General features: G+C 39.1%; 1 protein-coding gene across 1 annotated transcript in view; it reads left to right on the forward strand.

Moving 5' to 3' along the window:
• MGAM2 (maltase-glucoamylase 2 (putative)) overlaps window positions 1–21625 on the forward strand; it is a 109988-nt gene that overhangs the window by 24140 nt on the left and 64223 nt on the right. The window contains exons 8-17 of the mRNA XM_054493932.1: window positions 769–868; window positions 1658–1770; window positions 2755–2880; window positions 5010–5141; window positions 5229–5327; window positions 7961–8074; window positions 9043–9127; window positions 11676–11793; window positions 17828–17999; window positions 18539–18655. Coding sequence (XP_054349907.1) covers window positions 769–868; window positions 1658–1770; window positions 2755–2880; window positions 5010–5141; window positions 5229–5327; window positions 7961–8074; window positions 9043–9127; window positions 11676–11793; window positions 17828–17999; window positions 18539–18655 — 1176 coding nt within the window. The remainder of the gene's footprint in view (window positions 1–768; window positions 869–1657; window positions 1771–2754; window positions 2881–5009; window positions 5142–5228; window positions 5328–7960; window positions 8075–9042; window positions 9128–11675; window positions 11794–17827; window positions 18000–18538; window positions 18656–21625) is intronic.

Raw genomic sequence — 21625 nt, forward strand, 5'->3', positions numbered from 1 at the left:
TGTCAGTGCTCATCACAGCTTTGTCACAGATTTCAATATTTTTTCTTTCTCTTTTTATTAGCTTTAAGCTTTTGTTTTTTTACCACTTCAGTATTATATGTGAACTACAGAAACATTAGAAAATACAACTAGGCGTAAAAAGTTCAAAATTACTCATAATACCATCACTTTCTGCTAATATTTTGGTATACATCATAGCAAATATGTTTACAAAAGAACTTGACTGAGTTATAATTTATAGGCCAAAAAATTCATCTGTTTTAAGTGTGCAATTCAATGGCTTTGAACACATATACTGAATTGGGCAAGCATCGTCATAATCCAGTTCTATAACTTTGACATCACCACAATAGGATCCCTTCTGCCCTTTGAGCTCCAGAGCTCGCTTCAGCCTTAGCCAATTACTAACCTACTTTCTATCCCTATAGATTTGACTTTTCTAGATATTTCATATCAATGAAATCATACAATATATGGTTGTTTGTGTCTGTTTCTTTCCCTTAGCATAACACTTTCAAGGTTTATTTATATTGTAGTGTGTATGATTATTTTATTATTGTTGAATGGAATTCTTTCGTATAGATATACTGTATTTTGTTTATTCATTTTCCAGTTGATAATATCATTTCAATGCCTTTTTGATACAATGTTAAACTACATGAAGTATTGACCAAGTATATGTTACAGATGGCTTTTGAATTTATTTTAGGGTGAATGAAAACTTTCTTAACACATAACACTATTACTTTTCTTCTGTTTTGCTGATAGGGCATGATTAATCTGTATGGAGCTCATACCTTCTTCTTGTGCCTTGAAGATGCCAGTGGCTCCTCTTTTGGAGTTTTTCTGATGAACAGTAATGCCATGGGTAGGAAACATCTTTTTATCTTCTGTAGGTAGAAATATGTTTTAGGATTCTGCTTTTATACATATTACTTTTATGGTGAGATCACTGTTGAACAGAAAGTATTTTGAACCTACAATACTTTTGTTGAGACTGGAACCTGAAAGTAGGTTAACCTGTCTACAAATCCAGGTCATACTTGACATTATTTTCATTGAAAACCACTTCAGGGGTCTTCTTTGATATAATGTTTCCCCTCATAGTCTGTAGAAAATAGGATCCACTGATAGACGCATTCCAAAAATACCTGTAGATTTCAACGTGTAAATTGTGCTTTCTGTCTGTGGGCAACAAGGCTGTGTTTTGTAGGCTGTTTCTCATAGCCCACCCACCCTTTTCCCACTCTCCAAATCTTCCTTCTCCAGCTTCTGGATTAATGGTACTCTAATAAGCATTTTTATTTATTTTAAAATATTTAATTGTAGTCAAACTCATCTAATAAAATTTTTAAAACGTTTTTTGGGTGAAGCTACTCGCAAAACCCAGAAGCTTGTATTTTTATGTGGCCAGGTTAAAATAAAATTTGTTCTTCTTTCTCTTTAAAAAAAAAAAAAGATCAATTCTTCATTGGTGTCTTACACATTCAATACTTTGATAAACTCCAACAACAGTCCTCTGATAAAAAGACAGTGTGATTTTCATCCCTTTCAAAATGAGACTGAGACTCTTTTAGGTGGCTCAGCTATTTATACTGCAGAGAAGAGTTTACTTCCAACCATAAGATTCTAATAAATCTCATTATAATTTTTTCAGAGGTTACCCTTCAGCCAGCTCCTGCAATCACTTATCGCACGATTGGAGGCATTCTTGACTTTTATGTATTCCTAGGAAACACTCCAGAACAAGTGGTTCAGGAATACTTGGAGGTATGTCTTTGCATTTAGATAGTCATTATTTACTGCTATTATCTCATATACCCATTATAAATTAATAAAAGAAAAATAAAAGGTATTAGTAAACTGTATGGATTATAAATGCTGGGATAGTGAGTCTTTCATCTATTGTTTATTATTTTGATGACCTTTATTGGGTGCTTTCTGCATTACAAAGAGACACTATGCAAGGCTTGAGAAATGCAAAAAGAAGTCAGACACCATCCTGCTTTCAAGTAACTCATAGTCCGTTCATGTATCCCACAAATCAGCAAAGCTTATTCATTCAATAAGTTAAAATTCAGTGAAAAGGAACTACCTGAATAAACTTTGCTAGCTATTCATATTTGACTCAAATTATAGAAAAGGAAGAAACTTGAGGTTGGGCGCAGTGGCTCACGCTTGAAATTCCAGCACTTTGGGAGGCCAAGGTGGGCGAATCACTTGAGGTCAGGAGGTCGAGACCAGCCTGGCCAACATGGCAGAGCCCTGTCTCTACTAAAAACACAAAAATTAGCTGGGCATGGTGCCTGTAATCTCACTCCTAATCCCATCAGTTCTTATTCCTTTACCCTTTGCACACACCACTATCTGAAATTATATTAGGCATTTATTTATTTCCTCTAAGCTCTCTGAGGGCAGGAGCTATGTTTGCTCTGTGCCACTATATTCCAAGTGCCCATATTAGCCCTTGCCACACTGTGATCAAATATTCAGAAAAACAGTTATAGAATAATGAATGTCACCAGTTTTCCCCAAGATGACACCATTACTGAAACATTTTCTGCAAATTTTATTAGTGTCTGATGTTGGGAATACATTTATGTACTTAGTAAAGAAGGATGTGATAGTGGGATTTCACAAATTATTCTAGCAGATTACTCTTAGCTCTGACGTTTTCAGCTCTGGGAACTTCACAGAAAATGAAATGGGGCTAATGTTTATGCTAAAAGCCTACACACTTACTTATCTTTTCAGCTTGTTGGACGGCCATTCTTGCCTCCCTATTGGAGTCTTGGGTTCCAGCTTAGTCGCAGGGATTATGGTGGCATCAATAAATTGAAAGAAGTTGTAAGCCGAAATCGTTTAGCTGAGATACCATATGTAAGTTAAAACTTCTTTTACCATGCATTTGACACCAATTCCCATTTTTATTTTTTGCATTAAATTCAATTTATTAGGAAAAATGTAGATAAATCAATAGACTGGTAGACAGGCACACTTGCTGGCAGAAATTTGCATGTTAAGTTATGTATCTGAGCATGAAAAGTATACTGTTAATGAAGTCTGATAGATGTGGCTTTGAATGTTAGCTTTACCTCTTCATAGCTCTGTGCAATGTTGCGCTAGTTAATTAACATCTCTGAGCCTTAGTTTCCACCTTTATAGAATGAGAATGTAAGACTTACTTTGGTGTGCTGGTAGTAAGGAACGCCTTATACTGTGCATGTAAAGCATCTAGCACAGATGGTGAATGTCATCAAAGTTAGCTACTATGTTATTAGAGAAAGCAACACTGGAGGTGACATGAGTAACAAGAGCTGATGATTATAATGACTTACAGTAAATGAGTTTCTCACGGTGACCTCGTATACTCCTCCCAGATCTGATAAACTCTAATTTTGAAGCTTCATGGTTGCATCAGTATTTATGATGTTCAATGTCCACCAGTAAGTCAAGATAATTATTAAGTGTGTAATATTTGATGATCTTCTCCAGGAGATGCATAACTTGTGGCTAATGAATTTATCATAACAACTTATTTGGGGTAGCTCTTTGGGATTTTGAAACTTTGATGTAAGAATATAGTGTTGGCCCAGTGCGGTGGCTCATGCCTGTAATATCAGCATTTTGGGAGGCTGAGGCGGGCAGATCACTTGAGGTCAGGAGCTTGAGACTAGCCTGGTCAACATGGTGAAGCTCCGTCTCTATTAAAAATACAAAAAAATTACCCAGGTGTGGTGGCACATGCCTGTAATCCCAGCTACAAAGCAGGCTGAGGCAGGAGAATCACTTGAACCTGGAGGCAGAGGTTGTAGTGAGCTGAGATCGCGCCACTGCACTCCAGCCTGGGTGACAGAGTGAGGCTCTATCTTAAAAAAAAAAAAAAAAGAATATAATGTTAACATCTGAAGGAAGACTGAACATGTGGAAATGGCTTTGGCCTGCCTTCAGGGTTCTTCAATCCCCTCTCAGAGTAATGATGAGGGCAGGCAGGGGGATCAATTTTTCCTGTGAAAAAAAACAGATGGTCAATGTGTTTTGGTGTCAAAGGGGAATTGATTGTGTTTAATTTTACTTCTCCCATATCTATTATCCACAAACATCCAATTCCAGGAAGAATTTTCTTCCACAAATAGAATCTTTCCCTACATTTGTTTGTGGAGGACACCTGGGTCCTAAATGACTGCGCAGTATTAGAACAGTTGATGCCACTTTGGGCAACAGGCCATAAGCCACATTTTCCTTCAGGCCTGTAAGGTCGAGACGCCTACTGTATGATACTTGAGGAACACTTAGAAGAACACTTCCTTTGTCTTTGAGGAAGGTGGCAGATTGGGGAAAAGAAGAGCATCTGAAGCCAAAGAGCCTGTCCCCAAAGCCCTCATCAGCCCCGCTACCTCCCAGTGCATGTATTTTGGGAAATGTCACTGAACTCCCCCACATTTCAATTTGCTCACTAAGAATAACACCTGCTCCCCATAGGCTGATATGCAAACACAAGGAAAAATGTGTGCATGAGAGTTTAGTTGAGTAAGGCTTTATCTTTTTGTCATTGATCTTTGTTAATCATTACTCTAGTACTTTCATAGGGCAAAAGATCATCTTCTCCTCATATGATATATTCTGGCTTGATGCTTGGGTTAAGTTAGTACATGGTTATAACATTAATAATATGATTCATTCAAAAAATCATTTAAAGAGCATCTGTATTATGTCAAGCATCCAAGCTCTCAAGTTACAGAGATGAACAAGATGCAATTCCTGCTCTCAAGTCCCTCCCAATACCTTATGACATGCACCTGTCAGGACAAGGAGGTAAAACAGCAACCAAACTGCAATCATGTCTTTCAAAGATGGCTTATTTACTCCTAAGAAGTAGCCAAGCCCTGGAAATTCCAGGATCATAGAAAATATGGTTTCATTTTCAATGGTCAGGAACCAGAGCTGTAATACTTTCCATCAGCACAGTGCTGTTTCCTAGGTTCTGATTGGCCAGAGCTCTCTTTCAGGATGTCCAGTACTCTGACATAGACTACATGGATGGAAAGAAGGATTTCACTGTTGATGAAGTCGCTTACTCTGGTCTCCCAGATTTTGTCAAGGAGTTACATGACAATGGACAGAAATATCTTATTATTATGGTATGTTCAAACACTTGTTACCTTATTTTTTCTTTCCCAGTGCAAAAAATTTATGAAAATAATATTTATATCATATTTCTTTATTAGAATCCTGGCATCTCCAAAAACTCTAACTACGAGCCCTATAATAATGGAAGCCTAAAGAGAGTGTGGATCTTGGGGAACAATGGCTTTGCTGTTGGGGAGGTAATTTCTTAAGAAAATCAAAGTAAATTATGATTGTTTTGGGGAGTTTGTACTTTTGGTACGAAGATGAGTGAAAGGCGAGTTACAATATTGTTACTGTTTTTATGGCTTTAGAGGTTTCTTTTATTACTATTTTAAACCAGTAGATATAATAATAGAATGATTAAAAACCTGAAGAATTTAAAAAGCTAGCCTTGATCCTCTAATACCATAGATAGTTGAGAAACAATATATAACTAGAAGAAAAATCAGTTACCTAAAGCCCTCCCACCTCCAAATTTCTCTTTCCCAAGACAATAAATTCAACTACAAAAATATAGCAAGATGCTCATGGATTAATGTGGAACTCATCTCAGCTAATATATTTTATTTTTTTAATTTTTAATTTTTATTTTTTTGAGATGGAGTTTCACTTTTGTCACCCTGGCTGAGTGCAATGGCATGATCTTGACTCACTGCAACCTCTGACTCCTGGGTTCAAGCGGTTCTCCTACCTCAGCCTCCCGAGTAGCTGGGATTACAGGCACACGCCACCATGCTCGACTAATTTTTGTATTTTTAGTAGAGACGGGGTTTCTCCATGTTGGCCAGGTTGATCTCGAACTCCTGACCTTGGGTAATTCGCCTGCCTCAGCCTTCCAAAGTGCTGGGATTACAGGTGTGAGCCACCATGCCTGGCCTATATTTTAAATTTACATAAGACTTATAGATAGAGCACAGTTTTGATTCTAAGGTAGCCGACTCAGGCAGTGGAATAGGCTGAGCTGGGGCCTATATTCAGGATAACTAAATTTCTGAGAGTACTTTAAATCAAATCACATAGGCAATTTCAATTATATGTAGCGTCAGCCCTAGATGATTGGATTCTGTAAGATTTACTCAAATTGGTGCTTCATCTAGAGAGTTCATGTGACTGCAGATCTTGTTGCTCCTGAGTAGTTTATTTTGCGAAACTGTCTTTTCAGGGTTATGGATGATCACTTAACAAACTCTGCTCACTTAATTCCTTTCATTGACTCTTTCGATGCTTAATTCTATTTACTTTTTTTTTCATTGATTCTAACTTTTCATGAAGCAGTAGGAAAGTTTTCTTTCTTCTGCACACCAAATCTTTGCTTTTACTGTTTCGTTAGAAGCTAATTTCTAAAATATTAGATAAGCCCATATTTATATACTGCATTTGGAGTCCATAGTCAAATAAAAATTATTTTGCTCACCTAAAATTTTATCCACACTTATGAGTCGTTTCAATCGTACTCATATTTGAGTGATATGTAATTAAGAATTTGCATATAATTACAAAGAATGAATTAGATGGTTGACTTCATTGACCAATAAATGGCATGAATCATTTAATCTAAGACGTTGGCAGAGATAGCAGTAGTGGAGGTGCATAGTGGTGTGTGTGTTTTGTTTTTTTTTTTTTTTTTGAAATGGAATCTTGCTCTGTTGCTCAGGCTAGAGTGCATTGGCACGATCTCAGCTCATTGCAACCTCTGCCTCCCAGGTTCAAGCGATTCTCCTGTCTTAGCCTCCCAGGTAGCTGGAATTACAGGTGCCTGCCACCATGCCTGGCTGATTTTTGTATTTTTAGTAGAGACGGAATTTCACCCTCTTGGCCAGACTGGTCTCGAACTCCTGACCTCGTGATCCACCTGCCTCAGCCTCCCAAAGTGTTGGGATTACAGGCGTGAGTCACCGTGCCTGTCCAGTGGTTTGTTTTAAATGCACTTGGTTGAATAAAATTTGCTGGCCTGCTCTAGGTTGAATGTTGCTGTAGGTGACTGTTTTGTGACACCACCTGTTTCCTGGAGTGCAAAGTTACATCTAATTGTTACTTGATGCCCATCACCTAAAACAAAGAGTCAAGAGCTCAATCCATTTACTGTGGGTAGTTCAAGCTCCCATCTTGAATTCTGAGAATTATCCACATTTAAAAATATGTATTCATTATGTTCCCAGAGTGTAAAGTTGTTCCTAAATTACAATCTATAAATTTATGGGGAAAATGAGCAAAAATTTTTCACAAAAACTGGTATCCTTTTAATTAAGGATTTTCAAAAATTTGGCTATGGTTATATCTTTGTTGTGGAAAATCTTTAAAGCTATTGTTTGATAGGCATAGACAGAAAAGGGAGGTAGAATTTAAAAAATGATCTGAGTAAGAAGCGCAAACTTCATTCAACCATTTATAAAATATTGCTTATATGCCAAAAATATCAGCACATTATTTATAATCATAATTATTCAAAGTAGACTTTATGTGACCTTTAATTAACAACACTCGAAAAAAGTTCATTCTCTTGAAAAATAGTATACAGACTTTCTAGTATTTTAAACAATTTGTCTCCCAACTGGCCCGACATAATGCAATTGTACTTTTTAAATTTTCTTTTGCACAGGAAAGGACTTATGGTGGCTTTTCATTGATCTACTCAGTTGCTTTTCCTTTTATTGTTTCTTCTTCTTGTTCCTTGTATGCATTTTATTGTTTAGTTTTTGTTGGGGGAGTCACACATTTTACTTCTAAAATGACAAGCAAAATGAGGGTCCTAGTAGAAGAAATCACTGTTGGTAAAAATGAAAAACCTTCAACCGAGCTGATTGCCACTGCCTTCCTCTTTGTGTCCTAGGGATATCCGGGACCGACAGTCTTTCCCGATTATACCAACCCAGTATGCACTGAGTGGTGGACAGATCAGGTTGCTAAATTTCATGATCATCTGGAGTTTGATGGAGTGTGGATTGTAAGTTATTATTGCTGACTCAAATTTCCTTTGGAAACAGATGTGCCAAATTTTCAGATGAGTTTTGACCTTGATGTGTAATAAAAAATAGTTTGCTTTACATAGTAGTATTCAAAATTATTTTACTTAATGCTGAGTCTATATCCAGTGAATTAGACTCCTAAGAGCCTTAGGTTCTCATCCTGCCTCTTTCATCAACTGGTTATTTCATTTTGATAAAGTTTTTGCTTTCTCCATTAACTGGTTGTCAGCTTAAAAATACTGTTTTATTAAAACAGTATTATAATTGCTACTATTTGTAGCATTGATTCATAAAAATTTGAATTAATCATTAGAGAATAATTTAACGAGGGTCTCGTATTTTTATGGAAGAACGATAGGAATTTCTTCAACAAATATTCTCTGAGTGACAGTGTGCAAGGCATTGGAGCAGTCACTTTCGGAAGCACTCTGATGAATAAGATGTGCAATGATAAAAAAAATTGTTTGTTACCAAGATTAGACATCACTTATTTTTAATTCATGTAAGAAAATAGATTTGATCTTAATTATATTCTCTTATTGTTCCTCACTCAGAGGAATAAAGGATAGGGACAGTTATACAATAGAAATGTTAGTTTATCTTAGGTTCTTAACAATAACAATAAAATCTTTACAATTTTTAAGGCAAGGATCAACCTTTGAAATGGTATTCTGAATTAGCTGATTGAAATCAGTTTATAAAAGGTAAAAATGTGTCCACTGTCATTTAGAAGTGGGATATACCTTACACATATATAACCTAATCCAATGACTCAATTTTATAAAAGATGAAACAGAGGGTAAGAAAAATTAGGGAGATTATTTAAAATCCAAAAAGCAGTTAATAAGGGACCCAGATATCCTGGCTCCTAGTTCAGTAAGCATTTCTCAACAGCTAAATGTAGCTCAATCACATTTTACACTTTGTGTGTTTTGTGTCTTTGAAGGAAATGAATGAAGTGTCTAGCTTACTCCAAGCTTCTGATAACCAGTGTGAATCCAACAACTTGAACTTTCCTCCTTTTCTTCCTAGTAAGTTTTCACCTGTTTGTTATGATGTAGGAATAAGCCATGTTTAAAACACCCTCAGTAATACTCAGTGTGGTCAGAAGCAATTTCACTTCCCAGTCTAAGGGGTTTCCTAAACATCCTGAACACTCCTCTGCCGAAGTCTCTGCAGCAGATTACCCTTTTGCTGTCATAACTCCAGGGCAAGCGTGTGAGAAAGTCTGAGCCTGCCTACCTCCTCTGGCTGCCCTTCCAGTCTAGAGTTCGAAATGCTTTCATCCTGTTCATTTCCCCCAAATCCCTCAGGTGTCAATTTTAAAATCTATGAGAATTTCAGGACACTTTAGGATACAGACTACCTTAAATTGAAGTAAACCTGTAATCTTCTTAACTGTTTTCTTTATTCTTGCCTTCCTTCTTTCCTCCTCACCCTCCGTTCCTTCCTTCTTCCCTTTTTCCTTTTTCTTTTTTCCCTCCCTTCCTCCCTCTCTCTCTGATCATTAACAACAGTTTAAAGCATCAGTGGTGCCTTCAAGGTCCTATTTATAGGTCCCATTTCTAGTCAAGGTCAATTTTCCAGTTTCTGATTTTGAAAGAATATGTGTGGAGGTGGCGGGTAGCGGTGGCAGTATAGAATACACTATGCTCTGGCAACAAATAAATACCAATATCTCAGTGGATTAACACAATAATCATTTACTTTTTGCTCACATCATACTCGTTTGTTTTTTGCTCACATCATACTTTGGTGAGGGATGGGTGACTTGAATCCAAGTGGTGACTCGGATCTATGTCTGGTTCTCCCATCTCCTCAGAGACCTTTGTTTCTGGCTTCCCGGGTGAGGGAGAGAGAGGGTGGAGAAGATTTTATGGGCAGGCCTAGAAGGGAGGTGTACCCAACTGGCCCACATTTCTTTGCTAGAATCTGGTCACGTAGCCTCAGCTTAACCTCTACGGAAGGTATCATCTTCTTATATTTCCAGGAAGAGAATGCTGGCATGTTGGGCATCTGAACAGTCAGTGTATTCTGATTTGCCCACTTTACTTATTCCCCTGAGACCAAGGTACAGCTGTTTCTTTAACTTCTTTTGGTCACTCAAAGAGTAAATAATTTTTTGGAGAAAGTCTTGATCTCTTGAAAATCTACTGTTTGCTTTTTCGACTTACTCGTTGTTCTTCTCTGCTCTGTCTATATTCCCCCACTTTTCCACTCTGGATTAGTTTATCATGTTTATTTTTTCTTAATCTGTCAATCCTCTTTTTGGCCGAAACTAAATTTTGTTTTTGATTTTTTTTTTTCCCTACAGAAAACCTCAATCCTATCACTTTCTGCTTGCTTCTGGTGGGCACCCCACTCCCTACCCCCAGCTTTTGTCTACTCACATATGACTGTCCACTTTTGCTCATAGCCAGGCAGCCCCTCCCCTTTCCAGGATTGCATAGTGCACATTAATTAGCATGAGAAAGAGCATCGAAGTGGTTGTGAATCTCATGCCACATACCAAGCTGTGCAAGAAATAGAATTTTCTTCCCATCTTACATTTCAACTTAATTTCCAACTCCAAACCTTGATTCTGTTATACTGGGTAGGAAAAACTCAACCTCAGTCTTTCGTGGTCTCACTTCTTTCTGGAATTGTGCCTCACACTCAGGTTCTAGGTATGGGCAAGACTTCGTGAAGGAAGGTAGATACGGCCCCAGTGAAGAGTTCACAAGGAGAGGAAGTGGCAGAGAAGACTGACCATTTCAGGCTTGAGGAAGGGAAAATGCAAGCAATGAGAATTCTCAGAGGCAGGATTTGAGTACTTACACATCAAACTATCAAACTACCCAAATGTTACACCTTATTTTTCTTTTCTGAGATGTAGTCTCGCTCTGTCACCCAGTCTGGAGTGCAGTGGCACGATCTCAGCTCACTGCCACCTCTGCCTCTCGGGCTCAGGTGATTCTCCTGCCTCAGCCTCCCAAGCAGCTGGGACTATAGGCGCACGCCACCATGCCTAGTTAATTTTTGTAATTTTAGTAGAGACGCGGTTTCTCCATATTGGTCAGGCTGGTCTCGAGCTCTTGACCTCAGGTGATGTACCTGCCTTGGCCTCCCAAAGTGCTGGGATTACAGGCGTGAGCCACTGCAACCGGCCTCTATTTTTCTTTTAAGTGTGACTGTATTATAAAAAAGAAAAAGTTCCCTTTCTCTGCCTTATACCTATACATTGTATGTACACTCAATTTCTCTTGATTAAATATATGTAGATAAACATTATATGCTTTATACTTAGGCTCAGATCCACTGCGTTTGCTCTGAGCACATTTCTCAGTTGCCTCCCCTCACCATGATTCTTTGTGAGCTCAAGGGAATGCAGATTAATTTTAATAATCCATCTCCTTGGAGGTCTCAATGTTAGCCCCAGGCAGGAAATAGCATTTAGGATAGAATTTAAAATCTGGAACAGATTTGGTCAGGTGGAAATTGGTGGGGAAGGTACAGTAATCAGGAAGAAAATAATTGGGCTGCTATTTTGTTAAAGATGGTTAATGAGGAAGTGCCTCACTAATGAGTATTTCCCTCCAGGAGTTCTGGATCACTTACTTTTTGCAAGAACTCTCTGCATGGACACGGAGTTTCATGGGGGCCTTCACTATGACATCCACAGCTTGTATGGCCACTCCATGGCAAGAACCACAAACTTGTAAGGACTTGGTTTTCACCCTAATTCCAGATATGTGGAGGTGGGAGGTGGAGGTGGAGTGTTTTTCTTCTGTTCTATAAGTAATATATTGTTCAAATATTTTTTGCATTTATAAAAATAGAAAAACTCTGTTCTTACAGAGTATTTAAGAGTTCCTCTCGTGTACACCCTTGGTTTCCGTACAGGATTATTTTTGATTGGCTTATGGCTAAGGAGCTTATTTCAAGGATACTAGCAGGCAATACTGTGTAAGGCATTTAGAGTCCTCAGCTGAAAGTCAGCTCTTGCTTGGATCCTTTTACTGAATGCACTAGGATTGCTTGATTTTAGCAAATAAAAATACAGGACACCAAATTAAATTTGTGTGGGACATTCTCATACTAAAAATTACTCATTTTTTTATTTGGAATTTGAATTTACTTGTATTTCCTTTATTTATCTGGAAATGCTACATCATACCCTTCTATTTCCTTCCCAATGCCCTGATTATCTACCTCATAATTCTCCCTTCTGCCCCAAGACACACACACACACACATACACACGTGCACACACAACTATCACCATCACCACCACCATCATTACCTAACACCATCACCATCGTCATAACCACACCATTACCACCACTACCACCATTATTGCCATCACCACCACCATCACTACCACTATTATCACCGTCACCACCACCACAGTTATCACTACCATCCCCCCCACCACCACAATCACTACCACCATCACCACCACCCACCATGACCACCATTCACCATCACCATCATAACCACCACCACTACCATCACCACCACCACCATCCCTGCCACCACCATCACCATCATCACCATCCCCATCGCCACCATGACTATCACCACCACCATTACTGCTGTTGCCACCACCACCCATTATGAAAGTCTGCCAAGGAGACAAATGTGTTCTGCAAACCATTACATCCTTTATCTCTTGTTATGTAGATTGTTTACTTGTGACTTTGTAAATTGAGAAATAACTCCTCGTCTCACTGTGCTGTTCTTCTGTGGAAGATGGTACAATACAATCATTATATCTAAGAGAGCAAGAAAATTTGGGGCCAGGCTTAAGATTTTAATTTGAATTTGCAGCACAGATGGGGAAACTAAAGAGCTGCTGTGGATCCTCCAGTGGCTTAGGAAAGAGCATCTTTGTCTTTCTCGGCTTCTCTCCTCCTGTTTTGGTGTTTCTAGAGCACTGTTGTGCTTTAGAAGACAGGGAGACTTTGATGGGTTTATGGGGCCTGTCTCAGTCCTTTTCTTACTTGACTTCTCTTTCTCCTTGGTACTCAAGGCCATAACCACTCCTTTAAACTTAGCTCCTTCAGTCTTTAAGATACTGCTCTGCTGGCCGGGTATGGTGGCTTACGTCTGTAATCCAAGCACTTTGGGAGGCTGAGGTGGGCAGATCACCTGAGGTCAGGAGTTTGAGACCAGCCTGGCCAACATAGTGAAACCTCGTCTCTACTAAAAATAGAAAAATTAGTCGGGTGTGGTGGCAGGCACCTGTAATCCCAGCTATTTTGGAGGCTGAGGCAGGAGGATCGCTTGAACCCAGGAGAAGGAGGTTGCAGTGAGCCGAGATCACGCTATTGCACTCCAGCCTGGGCAACAAGAGTGAAACTCCGTCTCAAAAAAAAAAAATTAAAACAGATACTGCTCTGCCTGGTGCCTCTGCTCTCTTTCCAGCTGTTGCTTCTCATCTGTGTGCCTGGATCTTCTCCATCAGCTCTTTCACTGTTGATGATTCTTAGGAATCCATCCTCTGGCCTCTTCTCTTTACAGTCTATGCCAACACATAGGTAATTTATAAGTAATTTATTTCTTTTCATGGTTTTCACTGTAATTAATTCTAATGATTTTAAAATCTATAATTATACCTGGGATGTTTCCATAATTTTTAGACACAAATATCCAAAACAATCTTCTGACGTTGTCTACTTGGATATTTTGTAGTACCTCAAATACCATTCACCTTGCTCTGTTACCTGTTTTCACCTAATCTTCCCACTGTAGCTGATCATTTTTGAAGCCGTTAAATTCTTTTTTTTTTTTTTTTTTGAGACAAAGTTTCGCTCTTGTTGCCCAGGCTGGAGTGCAATGGCACGATCTCAGCTCAATGAAACCTCCGCATCCCGGGTTCAAGCGATTTTCCTGCCTCAGGCTCCTGAGTAGCTGGGATTACAGGCATGCACCACCATGCCCAGCTAATTTTGTATTTTTAGTAGAGACGGGGTTTCTCCATGTTGGTCAGGCTAGTCTCAAATGCCCGACCTCTGGTGATCTGCCTGCCTCGGCCTCCAAAAGTGCTGGGATTGCAGGCATGAGCCACCACACCTGGCTGAAACTCTTAAATTCTGTATCTTGGTTGGTAGCAACAGCATCCCTATATCCCAGACTCCCAAGTGAGAAGCATGAAGCCATCCTTTATGCCTTTTGTGCTCTCACATGCAATCAGTCCTTGATCCTTTTGATGTTACTTTTGAAACATTTCTGTAACCACCTCCGTCTTCCTCCATAATACTTCTTAATTAGGTTATCATCATCCCTCATACAAATCATTACACTAGGCCCAGAACTAATCTCCCTGACTTTACCCTTATCTCCCAGTAACCTACCTTCTACCCTTTCTACTTGAAGCATAGTCCAAGGAACAGCTGCATCAGCATCAGCAGAAAACATTAGCATCTTGGACCTCAACCCTGAACTTAGTAATCAAAACCTGCATTTTATCAAGATTCCTGGGTGTATTGAATGTATGTTAAAATTTACACTGGGGAGAGAAATGAACAAACTGTGCTTTATAATCTAACCCTTTCTTACAATTTTTCTCTCACCTTTGCATCTTCTTCTTGTTCCCAAATCCAAGTGCTATTCGTTCTTCCATGCCTTTCATGTGCTATTTGCCCTGCATGGAATGGCCTTCCTTACCCTGTCCATTTTGCAAAATATACTTATCTATAAAACCTCACCTCAGATCTCAATTCTGGAAACTTTCCTGACAGTTCTAGGAAAAGATTATTTCCCATTTTCTGTGCCACATTTGTTCATATTCCAGTATGCTTAGTATGCAAAAAACATGGTATCAAATTTTAGATGCTAATTTTCTCTCTGCTGGACTGTAAGCTTTTTGAGGGCAAAGTCAGCCCATATCCTTAGCCTTATCAATAGTGTGTGTACTGAAGACACTTTGTTGGATAAATGCCTGGCTTGAGAGAGAGAGGAAGGGCAGGACCCAGCACCTAGGGGACCTGATGACTTCGAGGCAGAGACTGGGTCGGTGTTATTTTCCGGCACTATTTTGTCCTCATGACTTTGCATTATGTTAGATTATCCAGATGAGAGTTCTTGTCCAGAAAATGTAAAAGTTTGTATTTTGGTTAAAAAAAAAAAAGCTCTAGGAAGAACGACATATATTTCTGATTCATTATCTTCTCTTTGTCTTTTCTCTCTCATTCTATTTTTCCTGAGAAATAAACTGGATAAATAGGACTCAATTTCCCCATCTCTGAAATGAGAATTGGATTGGTATTCCCATAATCTCCTGTTCTGATATATTTTTATTCTTAGATGCTTCTATCTAAGAATGAGAAGTGGGAAACAGAGTGAGTAGTAAGGGTAAGAAAGAGTAAGAAAGGGTTGGAGGAGGGGAAGAAAGTTTCAAATTGCTTTTTTGCCTGTGACTCCATGTGGTAAAAGTGCTATAAAATCGAGAATGGGTTGGTTAATATATTCTAATAGTTATGGTTAATAGTTAAAAGGTAATTGTGATTGAGCAAATAGTAGGTGTCTTTCTAATTTCTCTGGCCAGGCATAATGGCCTACGCTCCCAGAGGACAGTGGAGATAAGTGGAACTTGGTCTTTGGGCATGAGGCAGAAGTGGGTCAAAAATGGATAAAATTTTCATTCAATGGGATCTGGACATCAGAAGAACTAAAGTCATTCATCTGATAAATATTTGGCTCAACCTTAAATGGAAGCATAGTTTGGGGACAATGAGCCAACCAGGAATAAAATTACCCCCACCTCTAGGCTGAAAGCCGAAGGAGACTAGAGTCTTTCAGTGATCACAACCTGATTATAAATTGGCCAGACCTGGGGGATAGAAAAGAGAAAACTAAAAGATAGAAAAGACAAAGCCTCTGAGTAAGACTGTTCCTTTAAGATGTTAAAAAAACAAAAAACAAAAGAGCAATTATCTAATCTGTTTTACTATAGTATCAACCTGCCTCTAAATAAACTGTAACCACAGATATCTTCAACCCTGTTTTGGTTTCACTCTATGTAAGCTGAATGTGTTTCTTTCATGATTGATGACTGCAGAGTATAATAAACCTGCAGCCAGTGGTAATAAAAGCAAAGTGTCGGCCAGTCTACATTAAAGTAGAAGTGGGGATAGGAGTTGAGTGAGTCCTCTCCTCCAACCTATCCCTATTTTTGACAGCAAATTGTCAGAATGAGGCACTTTACTTTCTTAAAGCAGTTTTCCGTTTCAAAATTTTCTCCCTTTTGCCATTATAAGCCATTCAGTATTTATAGACTCTCCAAACATCCCTAGGAAAATGAAGTGAGGAGGCCTTGGTGACAGTGATAGTGTCTTGAGGAATTGCCTGGTGCCTGGTGGTAAAGACTTGCAGAGAGAGGTTTTAGGAAAAGATACACTTGTCTCAGACCATGTATTAGAAAGCAGGAAAGAAGAGCTTGCCTGCAAAGAGCTGGCAGCAATTGTGGCATGGCTCAGGTCTTACTGTCCTTTAATTGTATTATTGTTCAATTTTATAACTCTAATGGAAAAGTGGGCTTTTTACTACAGGGGGAAAAAAACAAAAGAGGAGAGTCATTTCAATAAAATGCCTGTTCAAAAGATGTCCAGAATAAAAGCTAGGCAAACAGCCCACATCCAACCATAGGTCACCCCACTGTATGTTCATCCGTGCCCCTGAAGTAATTACCATTCTGAATTCCGTGCTTTTAATTTCTTTGCTTTTATTTATTTCTTTTTTTTTTTTTTTCCTGAGACAGAGCCTTGCTCTGTCGCCCAGGCTGGAGTGCAGTGGCACGATCTTGGCTCACTGCAACCTCTGCCTCTTGGGTTCAAACGATTCTGCTGCCTCAGCCTTCTGAGTATGAGTAGCTGGGGCTACAGGCACACACCACCATGTCCAGCTAACTTCTGTATTTTTAGTAGAGACGGGTTTTCACCGTGTTGGCCAGGTTGGTCTTGATCTCCTGACCTTGTGATCCACCCGCCTCAGCCTCCCAAAGTGCTGGGATTACAGGCGTGAGCCACCGCACCCGGCCTGCTTTCATTTCTATATCGTTTTACATAACATGTAATATTTTATTTATAATACAATGAAAATAATATTTTCTATGTTGTTTTTAACTTTATAGAAAGCATCAGATGTGATCTTTTGAGACTTACTCATTTCAATGACTCTTATTTTGCATAGATTAAAATTTGCTAACATTGAGAATTGCTAAGAATAAGTCTGAAGTTTCAGAGGAAGCCAGGGATAAGTTCTGAAGTTTCAGAGGTGTACCAGCTGGTGCATGAACTTTCCCTTTAGTCCAGCAGAGGGTGCAGAGCTCCCATCGGAGCAGGTGCTGTGCCGAACAGGATTATGCATGGCAGAAATTCATGGAACCAAAGGACATTAGAAAAAAGATGGGACAAATAACTCAAATCGTGGTTCCAATACACTGTAGACCAAAAGGACCAGACCACAACCAGATCCAACCAGATAGAGGAAACAAAATCGGGGGACGGGAGCCTAGAGAAATTGCTATGGGGGCTAGAATATAGAGGTTTGTACTGTCTTATATGAGATCTGAAACCTTACCCCGAAATGGGAAAGAAGCTCTAAATAGTGCTAAGTTTATGACACCTGCTTTATGACACCCTCGTGTTGTTCTCTTAGTTTGGTTAGAAAGTCCATTGCTGCTCTTATTGTAAGGTGAGTCCTAGACATTCACAGCCCACCTCACACTCCACTGGCTGTATTCCTTTCCAGAGCCCTGGAGACCATCTTCATGAATAATAGGAACTTCATCTTATCCCGTTCTACTTTTGCTGGATCTGGCAAATTTGCTGCTCATTGGCTGGGGGACAATGCAGCCACATGGGATGACCTCCGATGGTCTATCCCCACTATCCTTGAGTTCAACCTGTTTGGCATCCCCATGGTGAGCCTTATTTCCAACCAGGGAACTTTAACCCTTTGTCTGTTGACATTCTTTTAATTAGCAGCCTTAGAGATTATCTGAAAAACCAAGGAGCATGTTCCAGGGTGATATGTATTGGAAAAATAAATTTTTATGTGTTACGTGAGCTGCCTTCTGAAGATAGAATGGTAGTACTTTATCATTGAGTTGTCATCTATGGAATCTCTGAAGATAGGAAGGAGACAGCATGAATAAAATGTATTAGTATTACAGCAAAATTCCATCAAGAGAGCATTAGTAAATAAGAAAGTATGAAATTGGGAACTGAATATTAAGGAACAGCCTCAACACAAAGACCATTGTTTGCACTATCAGTGAGTCCGTGATGGATTCTATCTTGTTTCTCTCTTTTGGCTGGGAGTGTGCCCTGTGACTCTGGGATCTCCTTAAGCATGGGATGATGTGACTAAGAAGTTCTCCCTTCCCTTATCATATAAATCTTCACTACATGCTTTCATCTCTCATTGACCACAGTGCTTGTATGTGTGCTAATTCTCCAGGTAGGTGCCAACATCTGTGGTTATAACAACAACGTCACAGAGGAGCTCTGCAGAAGGTGGATGCAGCTTGGAGCATTTTATCCACTACCAAGGAATCACAATGGGCCCGGGTTCAGGGTAAGGTCACCAAGACAAGTGATGGAAACTTTTTGGATTAGCTAATCTACTGGCTCTTAAAGAGGATTTGAGGAAAATAGTACTACAGGTTGGCACTAACTGCAGCAGAAGGACAAAAAAGTCTTGTATCATAGCCTTAAAAAGCAGGGTATCAATCAAGGTGATGGTGCATTGGAAGGGATATGTATATACTGAAAGATTTTATTCTTGGAAACTCACCAACAAAGTGAGAAGATTTGTTAAAGTTTCTATGGTGCTGCCATCACTTCTGTTCTATCTTATATAAGATAGGACAATTGGAATTTGTTGGTATTTTATTTCAATTAATACAAGGGAAATCCCTCATAGGTATGGAGGAAGAAGGAGAAAGAATTTAAAGAGGCTTAGGCCAGTGATCTCAACATTTCTTTCACCTTGTTACAACATTCTACCTTTCTATGAATAGTTTGGAGGACTTGCCAACTATCTCTCATGACTCATTCCACCTTTAGGCTCTTCCACCCAAAATAGTATTTTTGATGGGCAAGTACATAGAAGTGGGTTCAAAGTCCCCCCTAAGGAGGTGTTTATGATGATGGCAGAAGCAAGTAGGGTGAGATGTCCTTTCTTTTAATAAAGTAATGTTAGGTTGAAATATTTCCAATCGAGTGGTTTAACTGTTAATAGGTTCATTAGAATAACTTGCTAATGATCATTTTAGTTTCCAGCTCTTGACCTTCAAAGTATTTTATCCCTGGGATTTTCTGGCCACTTGTGATCTAGAAAGAGATGAACTATTTCTAAATGTCTAAGCAGGTGGCTGGGAGCAGGTGGGTGGGTGCTCTTCATGAAGCTATGTCCTAGAAGACTTACAAAGGTAAGAACACTCAGATAACCCAGGAAGCTAGATTTAAGCACGTATTTTCTTTTGATTAAACTAGCTCTATTCAATAAAATTATAAGGAGAGCCACATATGTCAGTTTAAATTTAAAAAGTACAAACAGCCCGGGCATGGTGGCTCACACCTGTAATCCCAGCACTTTGGGAGGCCGAGGTGGGAGGATCACCTGAGGTTGGGAGTTTGAGACCAGACTGACCAACATGGAGAAACTCTGTCTCTACTAAAAATACAAAACTAGCCGGGTGTGGTGGCGCATGCCTGTAATCCCAGCTACTTGGGAGGCTGAAGCAGGAGAATCTCTTGAACCCAGGAGGCAGAAGTTGAGGTGAGCCAGGATTGTGCCATTGTACTCCAGCCTGGGCAACAAGAGCAAAACTCTGTCTCAAAAAAACAAAACAAAACAAACAAAAAAGTACAAAGAAACAGGGACATTATTTAAAAAATACTTTATATAGCTCAATGTGTATACATATATATGTGTGTGTATATTACATAGCATTATCATTTCAACCTGTGTTTAACACAAAATATTATTAACGAGCTATTTTATATCCTTTTCATTCTACTAGGCCTTCAAAATTTGGTATGCATTTTACACTTGTAGCATATCTCAATTTGTATGCTAAGATTTTTTGTATGCAGTTGAAGTAAAATGCAATTCTACCAAAGCAGTAAAGTTGGTTTAATGGAAAAAATATATACATTGATTCAGTTTTAAGATTTATATTTAAAGTAACTATCATCAAATAAAATGGAAAGTTTACTTCCTCAGTCTCAATAAACACAGTTCAAGTGTTCAATAACTTCATGTGGTTCGTGGCCACCATAATGGGCAGCACAGCTCTGGACTTTGTCAGTTGACAACCGGGGTGATGGAGGCTGTGGAGTGTTATTCTCTTTAATGTTTGGCCTCAGAGTTTTCATGAGCCCTACACTGGGTGCATAGAGTGGTCTTATGGAATCATTCTATTTAGAGGGGGAGAAATGGGCCTCTTAGGGAGCAAAAGAAAAAAAAATTCAGGTAACTTTATCCAAAACTCAGTTTCAGTAACGCAGTATAGGATGACAAGTCAAAAGATGACGTGTATGTCTTTCACATCTTCCAAATTACGTGGAAAATGAGCAAAATGAATGCAGACCATTGATGGAAAATTTCCATCTCTGAGTCCAAGGAAAATTAGATTTTTCTTCTAAAGGGTTATTTTTTACTCTTGGATAAAATCTGCTAAAAACCATCGTCCTAATTTATTTGCACAATGTATGTCAAAGAACAAATAGAGGTCACTAATCTTTGGGATAGGGAAAATAAAACATGTTGATGGTGGAAACATTACAGATAAAACTGGACATAAAATGTTAAAATTAAAATTCATACAAGCACATGGAAAGGAAATGGTGGATTACAGACCATGGTGGCAGGCAATGTGGCTTATAAGGCAATGGATTTTTTTTTTAGTAGTAGTACAACTTATATTATTTCCCAAATAAAATATTATGAGAAACCTCAATATATAAAATAAATTGGAGCAACCCTGGAAGGAGCAGGTCCCACTTTATCTCCATGGTAACCCCTGTGGGGCTTCCATTTCACTCTGGGGCTGCTGCAAACTGCCCTCAGAAGACAGACACCAATTTTTTTTTTTTTTTTTTGAGACAGAGTCTCATTCTGTTGCCAGTTTGGAGTGCAGTGGCACGATCTCAGCTCACTGCAACCTCCAACTCCCTGGTTCAAGCGATTCTCCTGCCTCAGCCTCCCGAGTAGCTGGAATTACAGGCACGTGCCACCACACCCAGCTGATTTTTGTATTTTTAGTAGAGACAGGGTTTCACCATGTTGGCCAGGATGGTCTCCATCTCCTGACCTCGTGATCTGTCTGCCTCAGCCTCCCAAAGTGCTGGGATTACAGATGTGAGCCATCGCGCCTGGCCGATAGACACCAAATTTAAACTCTGCCACTTGCTTGCAATTCTACATTGGGAAAGTCATATAATCCTTGATATTGTTTTCTCATGTATAAAATGAAGGAGTAAGATTAGTATCTTTTCAGTTCTAGAAATGCTTTGATGTTCTCCAAGTTGGAGGAAGTGG

This window comes from Pongo pygmaeus, chromosome 6 (assembly GCF_028885625.2).
Source record: "Pongo pygmaeus isolate AG05252 chromosome 6, NHGRI_mPonPyg2-v2.0_pri, whole genome shotgun sequence".
NCBI lineage: Eukaryota > Metazoa > Chordata > Mammalia > Primates > Hominidae > Pongo > Pongo pygmaeus.